The 18,593-nt window shown below is 49.2% G+C and overlaps 1 protein-coding gene across 1 annotated transcript in view; it reads right to left on the bottom strand.

The window, feature by feature from the left end:
* NUDT14 (nudix hydrolase 14) overlaps nt 1-18,593 on the bottom strand; it is an 86,792-nt gene that overhangs the window by 30,371 nt on the left and 37,828 nt on the right. Inside the window, exon 2 of the mRNA XM_038765845.1 lies at nt 16,242-16,285. Within this exon, the coding sequence (XP_038621773.1) occupies nt 16,242-16,285 (44 nt within the window). The remainder of the gene's footprint in view (nt 1-16,241; nt 16,286-18,593) is intronic.

Here is an 18,593-nt window from a genome sequence, read left to right as displayed (position 1 = left end):
ACTCATGAGCAGCGTGGCTCAGTGGAAAAGAGCACTGGCTTTGGAGTCAGAGGCCATGGGTTCAAATCCCGCTCCACCAATTGTCAGCTGTGTGACTTTGGGCAAGTTGCTTAACTTCTCTGTGCCTGAGTTACCTCATCTGTAAAATGGGGATTAAAGACTGTGAGCCCCCCGTGGGACAACCTGATCACCTTGTAAACTCCCCAGAGCCTAAAGCAGTGCTTTGCACATAGTAAGCGCTTAATAAATGCCATGATGATGATGATGATGATGATGATGATGATGCCCTTCTGACTCCCAGCCCCGTGCTCTATCCACTAAGCCATACTTGGCTGCTCTTGGTGTGTGGGATGCCGAATTTGGGGAGAAGAGCCTATTCCTCTTCAAATGATACTCACAGCCCCTGGCACGCTCTACCCTAGAGCTCCCCTTTGCTTCAGGTTTCTGGGGGGACGGGGGTGGGTGGGGAGACCACAGAGAAGCTCATTTGCACCCTACCCAGGCCCCTGATAGACTCCCTTCCAAGCACTTTACATTTTTAAAAATGGAATTTGTTATTAATAATAATAATGGTATTTATTAAGCACTTCCTATGTGCCAGGCACTGTACTACTACTAATAATAATGATAGCACTTATTAAGCGTTTACTAAGTGCCGAGCACTGTTCTAAGCGCTGGGGAGGTTACAAGGTGATCAGGTTGTCCCACAGGGGGCTCACAGTCTTAATCCCCATTTTACAGATGAGGTCACTGAGGCCCACCCAGAGAAGTTAAGTGACTTGCCCAAAGTCACACAGCTGTCAAGTGGTGAAACCGGGATTTGAAGCCACAACCTCTGACTCCGAAGTCCGGGCTCTTTCCACTGAGCCACGCTGGAGTGGATACCGACAAATCGGGTTGGACACAGTCCCTGTTCCATGTGAGCCTCACAGTCTCAATCTCCATTTTACAGATGGGGTAACTGAGGCACAGTGAAGTGACTTGTCCAAGATCACAATAACAGAGAGGTGGTGGTGCCAGGATTCGAACCCATGACTCCCAGGCCTGCGTTCTATGCACTAGGCCACGCTGTTTCTCCCATGATCTCCAGGCAGCAGACGGGCAGTGGGGATGCAGCCTTCTACAGGAGGCTCCCTCTTCATAGCCTTATTCAAAGCAAGTATGTTGCCAACTTGTACTTCCCAAGCGCTTAGTACAGTGCTCTGCACACAGTAAGCCCTCAATAAATACGACTGATGATTGATGATGAAGTCTCGTCCAAGAGGCCTTCCCCTCCTAGGCCCTCATTTCCTCTTCTCCCTCTCCTTTCTGTGTCACTCTTGCACTTGGATTCACACCCTTTATTCCCCCGTTCCTTAGCCCTGGAGTAGAAACGAGATAATCAGGTTGGACACAGTCCATGTCCCACATGGGGGCACAGCCTTCATCCCCATTTTACAGATAAGGTAACCGAGGGAAAGAGAAGTGAAATGGGCAGGGAACATGTCTACCAACTCTGTTCTACTGTCCTCTCCCAAGCGCTTAGTCCCCTGCTCTGCACACAGTAAGCACCCAATAAATACGCTTGATTAATTGATAGGAGATCCTTTGGCCACTGGCCTCTGGGCCTGGTCACAGTTTGGGCCAAGAATACTTGTCTCCTGCGTGACCTTAGGCAAGTCACTTCACTTCTCTGTGCCTCAGTTCCCTCATCCACAAAATGGGGATTGAGACTGAGCCTCATGTGGGACAAGGGACTACGTCCAACCTGATTTGCTTGAATCTACTCTAGGGTTCAGTACAATGCCTGGTATACAGTAAGTGCTTAACCATTAAATAAAAAAAGAGAAGGTCTCTGCAGGGCCTCTCCACTCATGGAACCCTGCTTTGAGCAGGACTGGGCAGTTCACGGCCTCGGATCCAAGGAAAACGGCACAGAGCGACTTGGGGGAAAGCGTAGGCCGGCTTGTGGGGAGTAAAGTGGCTGAGCTGGGGTGTAGTGGGAGCGGAGCGAGGATAAACTGGAGGGAGAGAGTTGATTGAGTGCCTTAAAGTCAACGGTCAATCGGTCAGTCAGTTGTATTTATCGAGCGCTTACTGTGTGCAGAGCCCTGCACTAAGAGCTTGGGAGGGTTCAGTATAACAGTATAACAGACACATTCCCTACCCGCAACGAGCTTACAGTCTAGAGGTAGCAAAAGACAGACAATAGCATAAATAAAGAAAATTATAGATTGATTCCCTGCTCCGTCCTGGGCACCTTCAGGGCGCCGGACTGGGTGACTGCACTGTGCTCTTGGCAAAACACACTTGAGCTGGGAGACACGTACGCTGCCCTCAACAAGCTTACCTCCCACCTGACCTGAATCAATCAATCATATTTATTGAGCGCTTGTGTGCAGAGCACTGTACTAAGTGCTTGGGAAGTACAAGTTGGCAACATATAGAGACGGTCCCTACCCAACAGTGGGCTCACAGTCTAGAAGGGGGAGACAGAAAACAAAACCAAACATACTAACAAAATAAAATAAATAGAATAGATATGTACAAGTAAAATAAATAAATAAATAAATAGAGTAATAAATATGTACAAACATATATACATACTGAAGCCCTTTGGGGATTGGGAGAGTGTCTCCCCACTGTATTGTCCTCGCCCATTCGCTCAGTACAGTGCTCTGTTCAGAGGGAGAAAGTGGTCATTCATTCATTCATCCAATCGTATTTATTGAGCGCTTACTGTGTGCAGAGCACTGGACTAAGCGCTTGGGAAGTACACGTTGGCAGGGAATACCATCGGTCGAATGAGCCATGTGATGTGGAGGATGCTGGGATAGACGCTCAGCTCTCGACTGGGCTGGGGATGGCACTGAGCTGCCTGTGTTTCTGGGCACCAGCTTATCCGAACGCCAGTTGACCGACGTATTAAATCGACCACGGCCCCTCGCCATACGTATACACACACACACACACACACATATGCACGAGGAAGCACCCGTGCACACAGACATCCAGAAGTCCAGGGAATGAAGGAAAGCACAATCTGACAGCGAATCCCGACAGTGTGACTGACTGAGGAGTGAAGAATCAGGCGGCCTGCAACCCGTGCCCAGCATGGGTTGTGCCATGGGGCACTGAGGGCACCACCAGGTTTAATCAGAGGTTAAGAGGCTCAACCACCCTGCGTTCTTCCCGAGAACCGGGATTCCCGTAAAGGTCTGGCTCTTTCCCGGAAGTCCTGGGAAGGCCTTTCTCTGGAGCCCCTGGAAGGCCCAAGCCGGCACGGTCTCTCCCAGCAGCCCAAGGACTAAATGCTGGGCCAGGTGGCAGGGAGCATCAGAGTGGTCCACTAGATCCTGGGCCAAATCCTGTGGGTACCTACTGACCGGCCCCACCCTGATGATGGTATTTGTTAAGCGCTTACTATGTGCAAAGCACTGTTCTAAGCCCTGGGGAGGTTACAAGGTAATCAGGTTGTCCCACGGGGGGCTCACGGTTTTAATCCCCATTTTACAGATGAGGGAACTGAGGCACAGAGAAGTTAAGTGACTTGCCCAAAGTCACACAGCTGACAGTTGGCGGAGCCAACCCATGACCTCTGACTCCAAAGCCCAGGCTCGTTCCACTGAGCCACGCTGCTTCTCCATTTAAGGAAGACATGGGGGGCTTCTATCCGCTGTGGAGTCTGAGTGACCCGATTGACGGGGCTTATGCAGAGAACCAAATCTAGCTGGAAACGCCAACCGGGCCATCCACCCTAAAGACGGGAGAAAGCCGGAGCAGAGATCCAGGCAAGAGCGGGGAGATCCCTGGCTCCTTCAGGGCCTGGAGAGATGGGGGTGCTGGGGATGGGGGGGCCCGGTCCCTTCCCCTGCCTCCCAGCAGCTCTCGTCTTGCGTTTCCTAAGCCCGGCCCACCGAGCCGGGCGCCGTGTCTGGGCTTGATGCTCCACGGGCCCGACTGTTACATAACGTGCCCCGCTCCCCCGCCCGCCTGCCCGCCCGGGTTGGGAAGGCCGGCCCAGTTAACTGGATTGCAACTCGCTTCGGCTTCTGCTGTCCCTTCTGGTTCCCCGCTTTCTGACTAATGAACATAATTGGTCCCCGGCCTCTTTATAACATCCTCTCACATATTTGTGGGGAGGAATCACGCCCTCCCCGCCAACCCCGCCACCGCCCCACCTTCCGCCCGCGCGGGCCCTGTTCCCTCTAGACTGAACACGCCCGGCTCGCTTCACATTCCGCGCCTGGAGGTGCAGCGCTCGCTTTCTGGACCCGATTCCATTTTGGGGCCTTTCCCTCCCGTCTGCGAACCCGCAGCTGGTCGGGGAGAAAGACCCGAATGCCCTCCTGTGCTCATGGGAGAGCTGGGGGGTGTGGGATGGTCCCGGCTGGGTCACTGGGGTGGAGGGAATGATGGAAAGCGGGAAATCAGGGGTGTGTGTTGGTCTGTGTTGGGTCACTGGGAGAGAGTCAGGGACGGAGAGCGGCATCCACGAAGCAGCGTGGCTTAATGGAAAGAGCACGGGCTTGGGAATCAGAGGTCGTGAGTTCCAATTCTGGCTCCACCACTTGTCAGCTGTATGACTTTGGGCAAATCATTTCACTTCTCTGTGCCTCAGTTACCTCATCTGCAAAATGGAGATTAAGACTGCGCATCCCACGTGGGACAACCTGATAACCTCGGATCTACCCCAGCGCTTAGAACAGTGCTTGGCACGTAGTAAGCGCTTAACAAATACCGTCATCATCATTAGCATCATCATGGAGAGGGGCGAACTAAGGGTATTGGATGACCCATGCTGGGTCACCAGGGGAGAGTCAGGGATGGAGAGGGGCGAGTCGGGGGCAGTGAATGGTCCATCCCCTGACTGTGAGGTTGAGTGTCCAGGAGGGCAACCAACAAGTTCCTCCAAGGGTCCCGATTCCCAGAATCCTGGGCTGGAGGGACTGTGAGGCTGACCACGGGAAACACCACCAACGATCAGATATATTGCTGTCCAGTGCCCCAGGACCGCTAGGTGCCCCTGGCTAGGTTTGGGGCCCAGGTGTGTCCACCGAAGGGGTTGGGGAAGCCCCCCGCTAAACCCTGATATGGCTCCAGAGGGAGAGGGGGACAACCTGCAGACAGAGAGAGATGTTTCGGGTCACTGGGGTAGGGCCTTCTGGCCGGCCAAGGTCACCAGGAGCACGCATGTGAGTCCCCGGGAAACCCGCCCACCAGCTTCTGTCCCTTTTGATCCGGTAACTTCCAGACCACAGAGGAAGGTTCTCGGTCCTCATTCGGATTTGCCTTTAATCAAAAGCTTCCTTCCTGATTCATAATTTCTCTTAATCGCCCCAGTTTCGCAACGCACATCGCTAAATGGATGCGCAGCTCCCACCAACCGTGGCATTATGCAAATCCACGGGGGATCTGAGTGAACTTGCCTCAGAGCCCCTGGCACCAGGGGTTCCCGTTGCCTCTCGTTAACAACAACGACTCCTGACCAGCCGCCTCGAGGCTCTCCACCTGCCCGCTCCTGCTTCTCTATCCGCTCTTTCCTCCCGCTACATCCCAGCTCACGCTCATCGCTTCTCCCAACTTTAGCCTAGCCAAACCTTTCTTGCAACACTCTGACCAATGAACACGTTCGTCTCCCTCTCCGGCACTCCCTCCTCGCTCCAATCTACCAAACCACATTCCTGGCCTTCTTCAAAGCCTCCTGAAGAGCCACCTCTTTTTTTTTTTTAATGGTATTTTTTTTTAATGGCATTCCTTAAGTGCTTACAATGCAGCAGGCCCTGAACTAAGCACTGGGGTAGATACAAAATAATCACGTTGGACAGAGTCCATGTCCCAGGTGGGGCTCACAGTCTTAATCCCCATTTTACAGAGGTAACTGGGGCAAAGAGAAGTGAAGTGATTTGCCCAAGGTCACAAGCAGACAAGTAGCAGAGCTAAGATTACAACACAGATCCTCGGACTTCTAGACCTGTGCTATTTCCACCACGCTGCTTCTCACCTCTGCCAGGTGGCCTTCTCTGATTCATCCTCCCATGCATTCCAGTCAAGCCATGGCCTCAACCCCCTCGGCCTCCTTGGATACTTATCTTTCTATGGATTATTGAATGATGTGTCTATCTCCTCTCATGTTCTTTAACTACTTGTCTATTTGTATCAACCCATTATTTGATTATTATTATTTTATTAATGATGTGCATATAGCCATGATTCTATTTATTCTGATGGTTTTGACAACTGTCTACTTGCTTTGTTTTGTTGCCTGTGGCTCAGTGGAAAGAGCACAGGCTTTGGAGTCAGAGGTCTTGGGTTCAAATCCTGGCTCTGCCACTTGTCAGCTGTGTGACTTTGGGCAAGTCACTTCACTTCTCCGGGCCTCAGTGACCTCATCTTTAAAATGGGGATGAAGACTGTGAGCCCCCCCGCTGGACAACCTGATCATGATCAACCTGACCAAGGCCTTGTAACCTCCCCAGCACTTAGAACAGTGCTTTGCACATAGTAAGCGCTTAATAAATGCCATCATCATTATTATTATTATTACCCATTCTAGACTGTGAGCCTGTTGTTGGGTAGGGACCGTCTCTATATGTTGCCGACTTGTACTTCCCAAGCGCTTAGTACAGTGCTCTGAACACAGTGAGCACTCAATAAATACGATTGAATGAATGAATTATTATTATTGTTTGTTAAGAGTGGTTAAGTTGATTGAAGTGGTTAAGAGTGGTTAAGACTGGTTGATTGAATGAGGGTGATAGCCGATCTGCCAAGAACACTCAAAATATGCCCTGAAGACAGGTTTGGAAAGCTCCTGGCCTGAAAATATTACACCAGCCCTGGACTTTCCACTGAAATAAGCAGATGGAGAGGGTGTATTTAGGCCATTTGGGAAGTGTAGATGGCTCCTAACCAACCCAGATTCTGAGCCATCTGAGCCTTTTTAATTTCACAACAGATCCTAGGCAGCCACAATGTTCTGTGGAGGGAAGGTCTCACATATACCTTACCCTCCTGTTTTGTCAAAACTTTTTTTTATTTTTTTCTTCACCACTGCACCTGTATATATGTATATATGTTTGTACATATTTATTACTCTATTTATTTATTTTATTTGTACATATCTATTCTATTTATTTTATTTTGTTAGTATGTTTGGTTTTGTTCTCTGTCTCCCCCTTCCAGACTGTGAGCCCACTGTTGGGTAGGGACTGTCTCTATATGTTGCCAACTTGTACTTCCCAAGCACTTAGTACAGTGCTCTGCACACAGTAAGCGCTCAATAAATATGATTGATTGATTGATTGATTGATGGTATTTCTTAAGTGCTTAATATGGGCCAGGCACTGTACTAAGTTCTGGGGTAGATACGAGCTAATCGGGTTGGACACAGTCCATGTCCTAAGTGGGGTTCATAGTCTTTAACCCCCATTTTACAGATGAGGGAACTGAGGCCCAGAAAAGTGAAGCAACTTGCCCAAGGCCACACGGCGGACGAGTGACGGGGCCAGGATTGGTACCCAGGTCCTTCTGACTATCCAATTGGCCACCCTGCTTCTCTTTTTCCATTAGGGATGATGGAGACTTGAAGCTAGGAGAGACTCCAGCAGAGACATTCCTCCATCTCTGAGGGAGCGATCTCTTCCTGTTCCAGCTGGAAATCAGTCATCGGAGAGGAGCACTGGGCAGGAGCTCAGTACACGAGACCGTTGACCTCCATAACAACCCGCGCACCCGGAAACAGTGGGTGCTGGCTTCCACGACCCAGGGGAAACCCCAAACGGTCTGCATCCTGGGGCTGGCTGGTGCCAGGCAGCGGGGCTGTGAGGCAGATCGCGGCCCCTCTCCGATGAGCGGTTTGAATTTTAAACCAAATTCCACTCATATCTGGCTAAGCCCTTATTCCGGCCCCGCACGGGACCGTCCATCTGGTGAGGGGAATCGGGGCTCACTGTCGGAAATGAAGCCAGGCCGTGAGTTCGGGGTAGGCTGGAGCCATTGAGGAGGTCGTTGGGGGGCTGGTCCTGGCCGAGTGACCCCCGGCGTGGCATTCCTGAAAGGTGGAGGAAGGAGTCTCGGCCTCCCCTCTGACCATCGCTCTCCCCATTGCAGCCACTGGATTGGCCGTCAGCGAGGCAGCTGTTGTCCCCGGGAAGCTGACAAATGGTCCGGGTCTCGGAAGGAGTGAGCCGACATATGACGCTGGCCCTGCCCGTGGACTGGCAAACAACCATCTTAGAAATGTCCTCCCCAAATCCCAGAAGCCGAGGACCACTGGTGTGTGTGGAAGGGATCTGCTGTTTCCCATTCGCCTGCTCCTCTGCTGGGCGCGGGACAGGCAGAGAGGCGCATGCACAGAGACCGTGGCAGACACACCCAGGAGGACTCTGAAGCAGGCTATTCCACACAAGCAAGCATGGCATACTGCATAGAGCATGGATCTGGGAGACAGAAGTTCATGGGTTCTAATCCTGGTTCCACCACTTGTCTGCTGAGTGACCTTGGGCGAGTCACTTCACTTCTCTGGGCCTCGGTTACCTCATCTGTAAAGTGGGGATTGAGTCTGTGAGCCCCACGTGGGACAGGGACTGTGTCCAACCTATTTGCTTGTAACCACCCCAGCACTTATTACAGTGCCCGGCACATAGTAAGCACTTAACAAATACCATAATTGTTATGACTGTTACCTGTCCATAAAAAGGAGAGACGCTGAGAAAGGAGGTGGGTTTCAACCAGGAAGGCTTCCTGTTGCAGGGGGGAATTCAAGAATCCTGGGAGCTGTGAAGACCACCCAGGATTTCTCCACCAGCTCTCCCAAATCCCAACATCAGATTCCTGTTCATTCCTCCCCAAAGGGTTTCTACTTGCCGTGCCCAGCTCTCTGACCACTGCATATCCCAGAAGCAGGCTGAATTTTGACTCCAGGCTGCCTGTCGATCCTTAGCTCTGAAAGATATCCCCATTGATGAGCCAACAAGCCATCTCTCCATCTGACTTCTGACCTCTCAACTGCTCTTCAAATAATACTGAGATATTTATCTGAGCCAGACAGATTGAGTGAAAATGTGTGGTGGGCTGAGCCCAGGGATAGGCTTGGGATGTGGAGGGGTAAGAGAAATTAGAGGAAAGAAACACCCCCAAAATCCTAGGAGGCAGAAATTCATTCATTCAGTCGTATTTATTGAGCGCTTACTGTGTGTAGAGCACTGTACTAAGCACTTGGGAAGTACAAGTCGGCAACATATAGAGACGGTCCCTACCCAACAACGGGCTCACAGTCTAGAAATCACCCATGCCTTGAAACCCAGCAATGGTTGTTTCTCGTTTTTTTTTTTTTAATGGTATTTGTAAAGTGCTTACTATATGCTGGACACTGTACTAAGAGCTGGGGTAGATGATACAGGTTGCTTAGAGAAGCTTAGAAAAGCAGCGTGGCTCAGTGGAAAGAGCACGGGCTTTGAAGTCAGAGGTCATGGGTTCAAATCCCAGCTCCTCCAACTGTCAGCTGTGTGACTTTGGGCAAGTCACTTCACTTCTCTGTGCCTCAGTTACCTCATCTGTAAAATGGGGATTAAAACTGTGAGCCCCTCATGGGACAACCCGATCACCTTGTAACCTCCCCAGTGCTTAGAACAGTGCTTTGCACACAGTAAGCGCTTAACAAATACCATTATTATTATTATTATTATTATTATTAGATACAAGCTGATCAGATTGGACACAGTCCATGTTCCACTTGGGACTCACCATGTGAATCCCCATTATACAGATGAAGTAAGCGAGGAACAGAGAAGTTAATTGACTTGCCTAAGGTGACACAGCACACAAGCGGCAGAGCCAGGATTAGAATCCAGGTCCTTCTGGCTTCCAGGCACTTGCTATCTACACTAGGTCATGCTGCTTCTCTTTTGGCCCAGGTTCCTTACTCTGCATCTGGTGGCACAGTCAACTCTCCATTATCCAAGGTAACAAGGGGAAAAGGGAGCTGAGAAAACAGAAATCCATAGAGGGTTCCTCATTTTCCAGTTGGCTCTTCCTCGCGGAGCTGCTTAGGAGTGGAACTGGTTGTTAGGAGTTCCCCTGGCACCAACCTGTATCATCCACAGATTGAAAAATGTGTTTGCAAGATTTTTTTATGGTACTTGTTAAGTGCTTGCTATGGATCAAACACTGCTCTAAGTGCTGAGGTAGATATAATTTCATCAGGCCGGATACAGTTCCTGTCCAACATGGGCCTCGCCGTCTTAGTAGGAGGGAGAACAGGTATGGGATCCCCATTTTGCAGTCGAGGGAACTGAGGCACAGAGAAATGAAGTAACTTGCCCAAGGTCACTCAGCAGAGAAGAGGCAGAGCCGGGATTAGAACTCAGGTCTTGTGGCTATCAGGCCTGTGCTTTATCCACCATGCTGCTTCCCTAAGCAGCAGCCTCAGACACCCAAGTCTTGCATCACCCGATTCATTCATTCCATCGTATTTACTGAGCGCCTTCTGTGTGCAGAACACTGTACTAAGCGCTTGGGAAGTACAAATCGGCAACATATAGAGACGGTCCCTACCCAACAACGGGCTCACCCAATTCTCACCTCCGTTCTGCTCTGGCCCTCACAGAATCTCCACTGCCCTTAGGAAGTGAACACATTTGCAGATAAAATGTTCAGCGGGATACCTGATTCGGTTTTGTCTGGAACGCCTGTGGACAGGCGCCCCTTCACTTCCCTTTTTTTCCGGGAGCCTTTTGGAGCCTCGGAGAATTTATCCCAAAAAACCTCCTGGCCCCTGTACCACCCCCATCTCCCATCCCCTGCTTTGTATTTCGTGATAAACCAGATCCTCTCCTTTTGACATGCATTTGTGTAAAGAAACAAGGATGGCCTTTCCACTCATTGCTGGTCTTGTCTTCACATGCCTGCTATTGCAGACAAAAATGTAAAGCATCTCTTATAACACCTTGAACATCTGGACTTGTTTTTATTTTTTTTTTCATCTCGGTCTGCCGCTGTCTTTTGCTTTAGTAAATTTTTGTGATCCGCCTCCCCCCAGCCAAGACCCCAACAGTCGCTTTCCTTCCCTGAGTGACCAAAAGTGGCATAAGAGACGAGGGACCCTGATGTCGGAAATCTGTTCACCCTTGCTTTGCTGACCAAGGGCCCTCAGGCAGAATCAATCAATTGATAAATACAAGTTGTTGCAAACTTGTACTTCCCAAGCACTTGGTACAGTGCTCTGCACACAGTAAGCGCTCAATAAATACGATTGAATGAACCAATGAATGAATGATAAATGGAATTTACTCTGCGTTTACCAAGTGCTGAGCACCACGCTAAGCGCTTGGCACTCAAAGAGCCACAGGGATAGACACTTCTTAAAAGACAAACAGAGCTTGCACAAACCCTACAAAAATAAACGGCCTGTTCTAAAGAACATTTTAGAAAGTGCCCTGACTGGTTGGGTTTTTTTCCTAGGCAAACTGGCCTATTTTGGTACTCGACACGTTTTCAGGCTAATAATCCTAACTGTAGCATTTGTTAAGACCTTACTGTGTGCTAAGCATGATACTAAATGCAGGGGTAGATATAATATATACAGAGATGGTCCCTGTTCCATGTGGGGCTCGTGGGTCACATAGGAAGGAGATGAGGCATTTAATCCCCATTTTACAGATGAGGAAACTGAGGCCCAGAGAAGTTAAGTGACTTACCCGAGGTCACACAACAGGCAAGTGGCAGAGCTAGGATTACAACCTAGGTCTTCCAACTCCCGGACCTGGGCTCTTTCCACTAGACCACACTGCAGCTCATTAAAACCCAAGTTTTGTGTTTTCTACTCGTAATTGCACAAGAGTCCATGCTTACACAACTGGGATTTAATTGAAGAGTTTTTTCTCCTACAAAATTTTTTGATGAATGTTTCTGATGCTCATTTTGTAACCAGACTGCCAGAGGAAGTCAGAAATACAAGGATTTTCCCATAGCATGGGGTGGTCTTGAATCACCTAGTGGTACGGGAAAACTGTAATTCTGTGACAATTAATTTAAAAAAGAATCATCGGGGTGGGAGGTAGGTGGCTTGAAGATATTTCCGTGGCTGGTATTTTTTATGTAAATTACTATATTATCATTATGTCCACCCTTAGCAAAATGCTTTATGTTTCTCACTGTTATTTTAGTGAGCTAAGTACTATAAAGTCTCAGAAACACAAAATGTTGGGGAATGAAAGGGCTAATGTTGAGGTACCACTGATGTGGGAGGTTACTATTTTCAGCTCCCCAAGATAACTCGCATTTCCTCCTGCCTTCAAGACACCTCTACTTGGATATCCTCCTGTCACCTCAAACTGTAAGCCCCATGTGGGACAACCTGATTACCTTGTAGCTACCCCAGTGCTTACAGTGCTTGGTACACAGTAAGGGCTTAACAAATACTATTACTATTATTATTATTGTTGTTATTATTATTATCATTATTATGTCTAAAATGGCACTTATCTTCCCACCCAAACCCTGCCCTCCCCCTGGCTTTCCCATCACTGTAGATGGCACCACCATGCTTCCTGTCTCACAGGCCCACAACTTTGGCATTATCCTTGATTCCTATCTCTTATTCAATCCACATACTCAATCCGTTACTAAATCCTGTCGGTCCCACCTTCACAACGCCGCCAAAATCTGCCCTTTCCTCTCCAATCAAACTGCTGCCACGTTAATCCAATGACTTATCCTATCCCACCTTGATTACTGTATCAGCCCCCTTGCAGACCTCCCTGCCTCCTGTCTCTCCCCATTCCAGTCCATACTTCGCTCTGCTGTCCAGGCCATTTTTTTTTACAAAAACGTTCAGGCCATGTTTCCCCACTTCTCAAGAAACTCCAGTGGTTGCCCAACCACCTCCACATCAACTAAAAACTCCTCACCATTGGCTTTAAAGCACTCAGCCACCTTGCCCCCTCCTATCTCAACTCGCTACTCTCCTATTTCAGGCCAAACTTTTCACTATCTCATGGCCGACCTCTCACCCAAGCCCTGCCTCTGAACTGGAACGCTCTCCCTCCTCATATCTGACAGATAATGACTCTTCCCCCGCAAAAACCTTATTGAAGGCCCATCTCCTCCCAGAGGCCTTCCCTGACTAAGCCCTCCTTTCCTCTTTTCCTACTCCCTTCTGTGTCCACCCTGACTTGATCCCTCTATTCAACCTCCCGCCCAGCCCCACGGCAATGTACATATCTGTAATTTATTTATTTATATTAATGTCTGTTTCCCCCTCTAGACTGTAAGTTCGTTGTAGGCAGGGGATGCATCTGTTTATTGTTATAATGTACTCTCCCACGAGCTTATTACAGTGCTTCACACACAGTAAGCACTCAATAAATATGATCCAATAAATGAATGAATAAGTGCCACCCACCATAAAACTCTGGAATTCTATCAGTTTCCTCCAAATTGGCTACCAAGAAGGATCAAGAAGGGGAAAAGATTTGGGCATTTGGAGCTCCCCTGGAAATATGCTCTGATGAAAGCCTCTGGATTCCAGCGCTGGGGCACCATTTATGAAATACAGGGAATTCCAACATTCCCCCAACTTCCACCCAATGGGCCCAGAATTCCTAGTGTTCACTGCTCACTTAGGCCTTGTGGCACTATAAAAGGGAAGTGCTTGCAGATGTTGTGTTACGTATACAGGCCTTCCTAACATACACAGTCATACACAGAGAAACAGAGATGCAGGTTGTTCAGAGTGAGCCAGCAATCAAAGCTCCTGGTGAAATTAGAGCCACCAGACCTCTCACTCCACGGTAGAGTGGCCATTCATCTGATTGTGTAATGGACAGTCCGGCTTTCAGATGATCTAATAAGAATGAAGATGCTTTTAAGTTTTTTCTCTGTGCCAAGCACTGTGCTAAGTGCTGGGGGCAGATACAATACAATCAATTTGGACATAGCCCCTGCCCACACAGAGCTCCCAACCTGAGGGATGGAGAGTAGGGATTTTAACCCTATTTTACAGGTGAGGAAACTGAGACACAGAGAGATCGCAGAGGTGGCAAGGGGCAGAATTAGGAGGAGGACCTGGATTGGCACAGTTCCACTAATGCATCACTTAATGTCTGGTATCTTCCTTTATAAACACTCCATCTCCGTCCCTCTCAGCCCCTTCTGCCAAGTCCCACAGCAGCCCAGAAAAGGTGCCCATGTTTCTGGGGACGCAGAAAGGCGATATCCCAGTTCTGGGAGCGTGGGCAGGGGTCCAAATCCACCCGGTGACATGCTCAACGGAGAAGAGAGCATCTCTGTCTCTGTCAGGGGCTCAGTTGGAAGGCTGCCTCTCCCAGAAAGTTTTATGGTATTTGTTAAGTACTTACTATGTGCCAGACACTGCAGTAAGCACTAAGATAGATACAAGCGACTCAAATTGGACACAGTCCCTGTCCCACATGGGGCTCACAGTCATAGTCCCCATTTTCAGATGAGGTAACTGAGGCCCAGAGAAGTGAAGCGACTTGCCCAAGGCCACCCAGCAGGTGAGTGGTGGAGCCAGGATTAGAACCCAGGTCCTTGTGATGTCCAGGCTCAGGGTATCCACAGGCTATGAAGCTTCTCTCCACTCGCCTGTCCTTTCTAGGCTTCAGGATTGGTCCTGGTCCCAGGGAGGAGGAAAGTTGGGGGCAGGAGGAGCTGAGGCGGTTGGGGGTGCTCCCCAATGGGGATTCAATTCAATCGTATTTATTGAGCACTTACTGTGTGCAGGGCACTGTACTAAGCGCTTGGGAAGTACAATGACATTGAGCAGATGTCGGGGCTGAGAGGATCATCCAGCACTCGGGAGCCTGGCTGGGGACCACCCAACTCCAGACCCTCAGGACCCGGATCGTGGTTCCAGAACAGAAGAGGCAGATTTAGAGAAGCAACATGGCCTAGTGGATAGAGTCCGGACCTGAGAGTCAGAAGGACCTGGGTTCTAATCCTGCTCCGCCACATGTCTGCTGTGTGACCTTAGGCAAGTCACTTCATTTCTCTGTGCCTCAGTTACTTCATTTGCAAAATGGGCATTAAGACTCTGAGCCCCACTTGGGACAGGGACTGGGTCCAACCCAATTTGTTTGTATTACCCCGCAGCGCTTACTACAGTGCTTATCACATTATAAGCACTTCACAAATTATTATTATTATTTGGAAAGGGCTGGCAAAGGACATCAACGAATGGGCGACAAGCTCGTTATGGGCAGGGAACATGCCTGCTAATTCGGCTGCATTGTACTTTCCCAAGTGCTTAGGACAGTGTTCTGCACATCACGCTCAAAAAATATTATTGATTGATTGACAAATGTCATGGCACTGTGATGGATGGATAGGACCGGACAGTTGAATGACCCCTTCCACCCTCCACCCCCCGACACACACACACAGAGCCCCACCTTTAGAGTAAAGGTGGAGTCAAAACAGGCCTTCTGTCTTGAAACTCTCAGGATGGTAGTAAGGGGAATGGGTTGAAGAGTTCCTTGGGCTCCAGACAATGCTTTAGCCAATTTTGAACCTCTTCCCCCCAAAAGGTCATAAAATAGTCCCTTTGCAAAGCATTTTGAACAGTTTTCTATCTTGGGTCAAGAAGTTTTACAGTTCGAGGGTGAGAGCTAACAGTCCTTTCACGCTTGTGTTTGGAGAAGCAGCGTGGTTCAGTGGAAAGAGCCTGGGCTTGGGAGTCGGAGGTCATGGGTTCTAATCCCGGCTTCAACACTTGTCAGCTGTGTGACTTTGGGCAAGTCACTTAACTTCTCTGGGCCTCAGTTCCCTCATCTGTAAAATGGGGATTAAGACTGTGAGCCCCACGTGGGCAGCCTGATCACCCTGTACCCTCCCCAGTGCTTAGAACAGTGATTTGCACATAGTAAGTGCTTAACAAATGCCATCATTATTATTATTAACTTCTCTGGGCCTCAGTTCCCTCATCTGTAGAATGGGGATGAAGACTGTGAACCCCACGTGGACAACCTTGATTACCTTGCATCCCCCCCAGCGCTTAGAACAGTGCTTGGCACATAGTAAGCACTTAACAAATACCAACATTATTATCATTATTATTATTATCCAGGAACAAAGGCCCCCCCAGCAGGACAGTCAGGGGAATCTGGTCTGAACCCAACATTCATTCATTCAATCGTATTTATTGAGCGCTTACTGTGTGCAGAGCACTGGACTAAGTGCTTGGAAAGTACAATACAGCAAAAGAGGCAATCCCTACCCACAGCACACATCTACGCACTTACCTGTCATGAGTCCTCATGAAATCCCAGGCTTTCTGAGTGCCATTCTGAAAGACACAAGAAAGCCAGACGGGTTAGGTCCGGAAGGCGCCGGGGCTGAGGTGGCAGAGGTCAAATGGCACAGAGAGGCATTCACACCCAGACCCAGGTTCCCTCTTTTCCCACCCATCCGTTTCCCTCGTCCCCCTCTCCATCCCCCCCATCTTACCTCCTTCCCTTCCCCACAGCACCTGTATATATGTATATATGTTTGTACATATTTTTTACTCTATTTATTTACTTATTTTATTTGTACATATCTATTCTATTTATTTTATTTTGTTAGTATGTTTGGTTTTGTTCTCTGTCTCCCCCTTTTAGACTGTGAGCCCACTGTTGGGTAGGGACTGTCTCTATATGTTGCCAACTTGTACTTCCCAAGCGCTTAGTACAGTGCTCTGCACATAGTAAGCACTCAATAAATACGATTGATGATGATGATCCGTTTCCCTCCCATTCACCTCCGCCCTCACATCCCACCTGCCCGGCCCCACCAGGGCTTGCCTTGCCAATCCAATCCAATCAATCGCATTTATTGAGCGCTTACTGTGTGTGGAGCACTGTACTAAGCGCTTGGCCAGTGCAATCCAGCAATAAAGAAAGACAACCCCTGCCCAAACTGGGCTCACAGACCAACCTGACGATCTTACTTCTATGAGAAGCAGCGTGGCCTGGTCAGCCCACCTCTGGATCCCCCAATTAAAGGGGAGGAAACTAAAGCTGCCCTCACCTGGACCCATGAACCCAGCCAACTGCTCCAAGCCACAGAACACCTGTGTTAATAACACAGAACACCCAGAGAAGCAGCGTGGCTCAGTGAAAGAGCCTGGGCTTTGGAGTCAGAGGTCATGGGTTCAAATCCCAGCTCCACCAAGTGTCAGCTGTCACTTCACTTCTCTGTGCCTCAGTTACCTCATCTGTAAAATGGGGATGAAGACTCTGAGCCCCCCGTGGGACAACCTGATCACCTTGTAACCTCCCCAGCGCTTAGAACAGTGCTTTGCACATAGTAAGCATTTAATAAATGCCACTAAAAAAAAAAACACACAAAAAAACCACCTGAAGCCAAGACAAAATGGAAGACTTCTGAGCACCCACCAAGTCACCTGGTCAGGCAAAACTGAATGATTCCTTCAAGATAATAATAATAATTATGGTATTTCATTCATTCATTCGTTCAATCGTATTTATTGAGCGCTTACTGTGTGCAGAGCACTGTACTAAGCGCTTGGGAAGTACAAGTTGGTAACATATAGAGACGGTCCCTACCCAACAGCGGGCTCACAGTCTAGAAGGGGGAGACAGACAACAAAACAAAACATGTTAACCAAATAAAATAAATGGAATAAATATGTACAAATAAAATAAATAAATAAATAAATAGAGTAATAAATACATACAAACATATATACATACATACAGGTATAGGTTAAGTGCTTTTATATTTGTATATTTGTATATTTGTTGAGCGCTCACTATGTGCCAGGCACTGTACTAAGCGCTGGGCTGGATACAACCAAATCAGGTTGGACACAGTCCCTCTCCCACGGGGGGCTCACAGTCTCAATCCCCATTTTACAGCTGAGGTAACTGAGGCCAAGAGAAGGGAAGAGACTTGGGCAAGGTCACACAGCAGCCAAGTGGTGGAGCCGGGATGAGAGCCCATGACCTTCTGACTCCTAGGCCTGGGCTCTAGCCACTAAGCCATCCTGCTCCCCACAGCAGATTAACGGGATCTCGATCTCAACAACTGGGGCTGGGACAGGCTGAGGGCCCGGTCTGGGAATCCTGCCTAGTCCCAGGGACCTGGTGTGGGATGGCGGGCGGCCTCAGGAAATTTTTGAGGAGAGGAGAGAAGCGGGCTGAGGCGTATAGCAGGATTGAAGGGGGAAGAGGCTGGAAGTTGAAAGCCTGGTGAGGGGGCTGAGGCTGGATATGTCTCACGCTGGCTGTTTGGGTGAAGGAGAAGGGTTGGAGCCAGGAAAAGGTTGGCGCTGAGAAGCAGTGTGGCGTAGTGGATAGAGCAGGGGCTTGGGAGCCAGAAGGACCTGGGTTCTAACCCCGGCTCTGCCACTCATCTGCTGGGTGACCTTGGGCAAGTTGCTCCACTTCTCTGGGCCTCAGGTCCCTCATCTGTAAAATGGGGATTAAGACTGTGAGCCCCACGTGGGACAGGGACTGTGTCCAACCTGGTTATCTTGTAGCTACTCCAGTGTTCAGTACGGTGTCTGGCACGTAGTAAGCACTTAACAAACACCATTAAAAAAAAATGGTTGGGGAGGAAGAACTGGTGGGGTTTAGCAGTTGACTAAGTGT

The sequence above is a fragment of the Tachyglossus aculeatus genome, chromosome 23 (assembly GCF_015852505.1).
Source record: "Tachyglossus aculeatus isolate mTacAcu1 chromosome 23, mTacAcu1.pri, whole genome shotgun sequence".
Lineage (NCBI taxonomy): Eukaryota > Metazoa > Chordata > Mammalia > Monotremata > Tachyglossidae > Tachyglossus > Tachyglossus aculeatus.
Note: the sequence above shows the minus strand (reverse complement) of the source record. Positions and strands in the feature narration are given on the sequence as shown.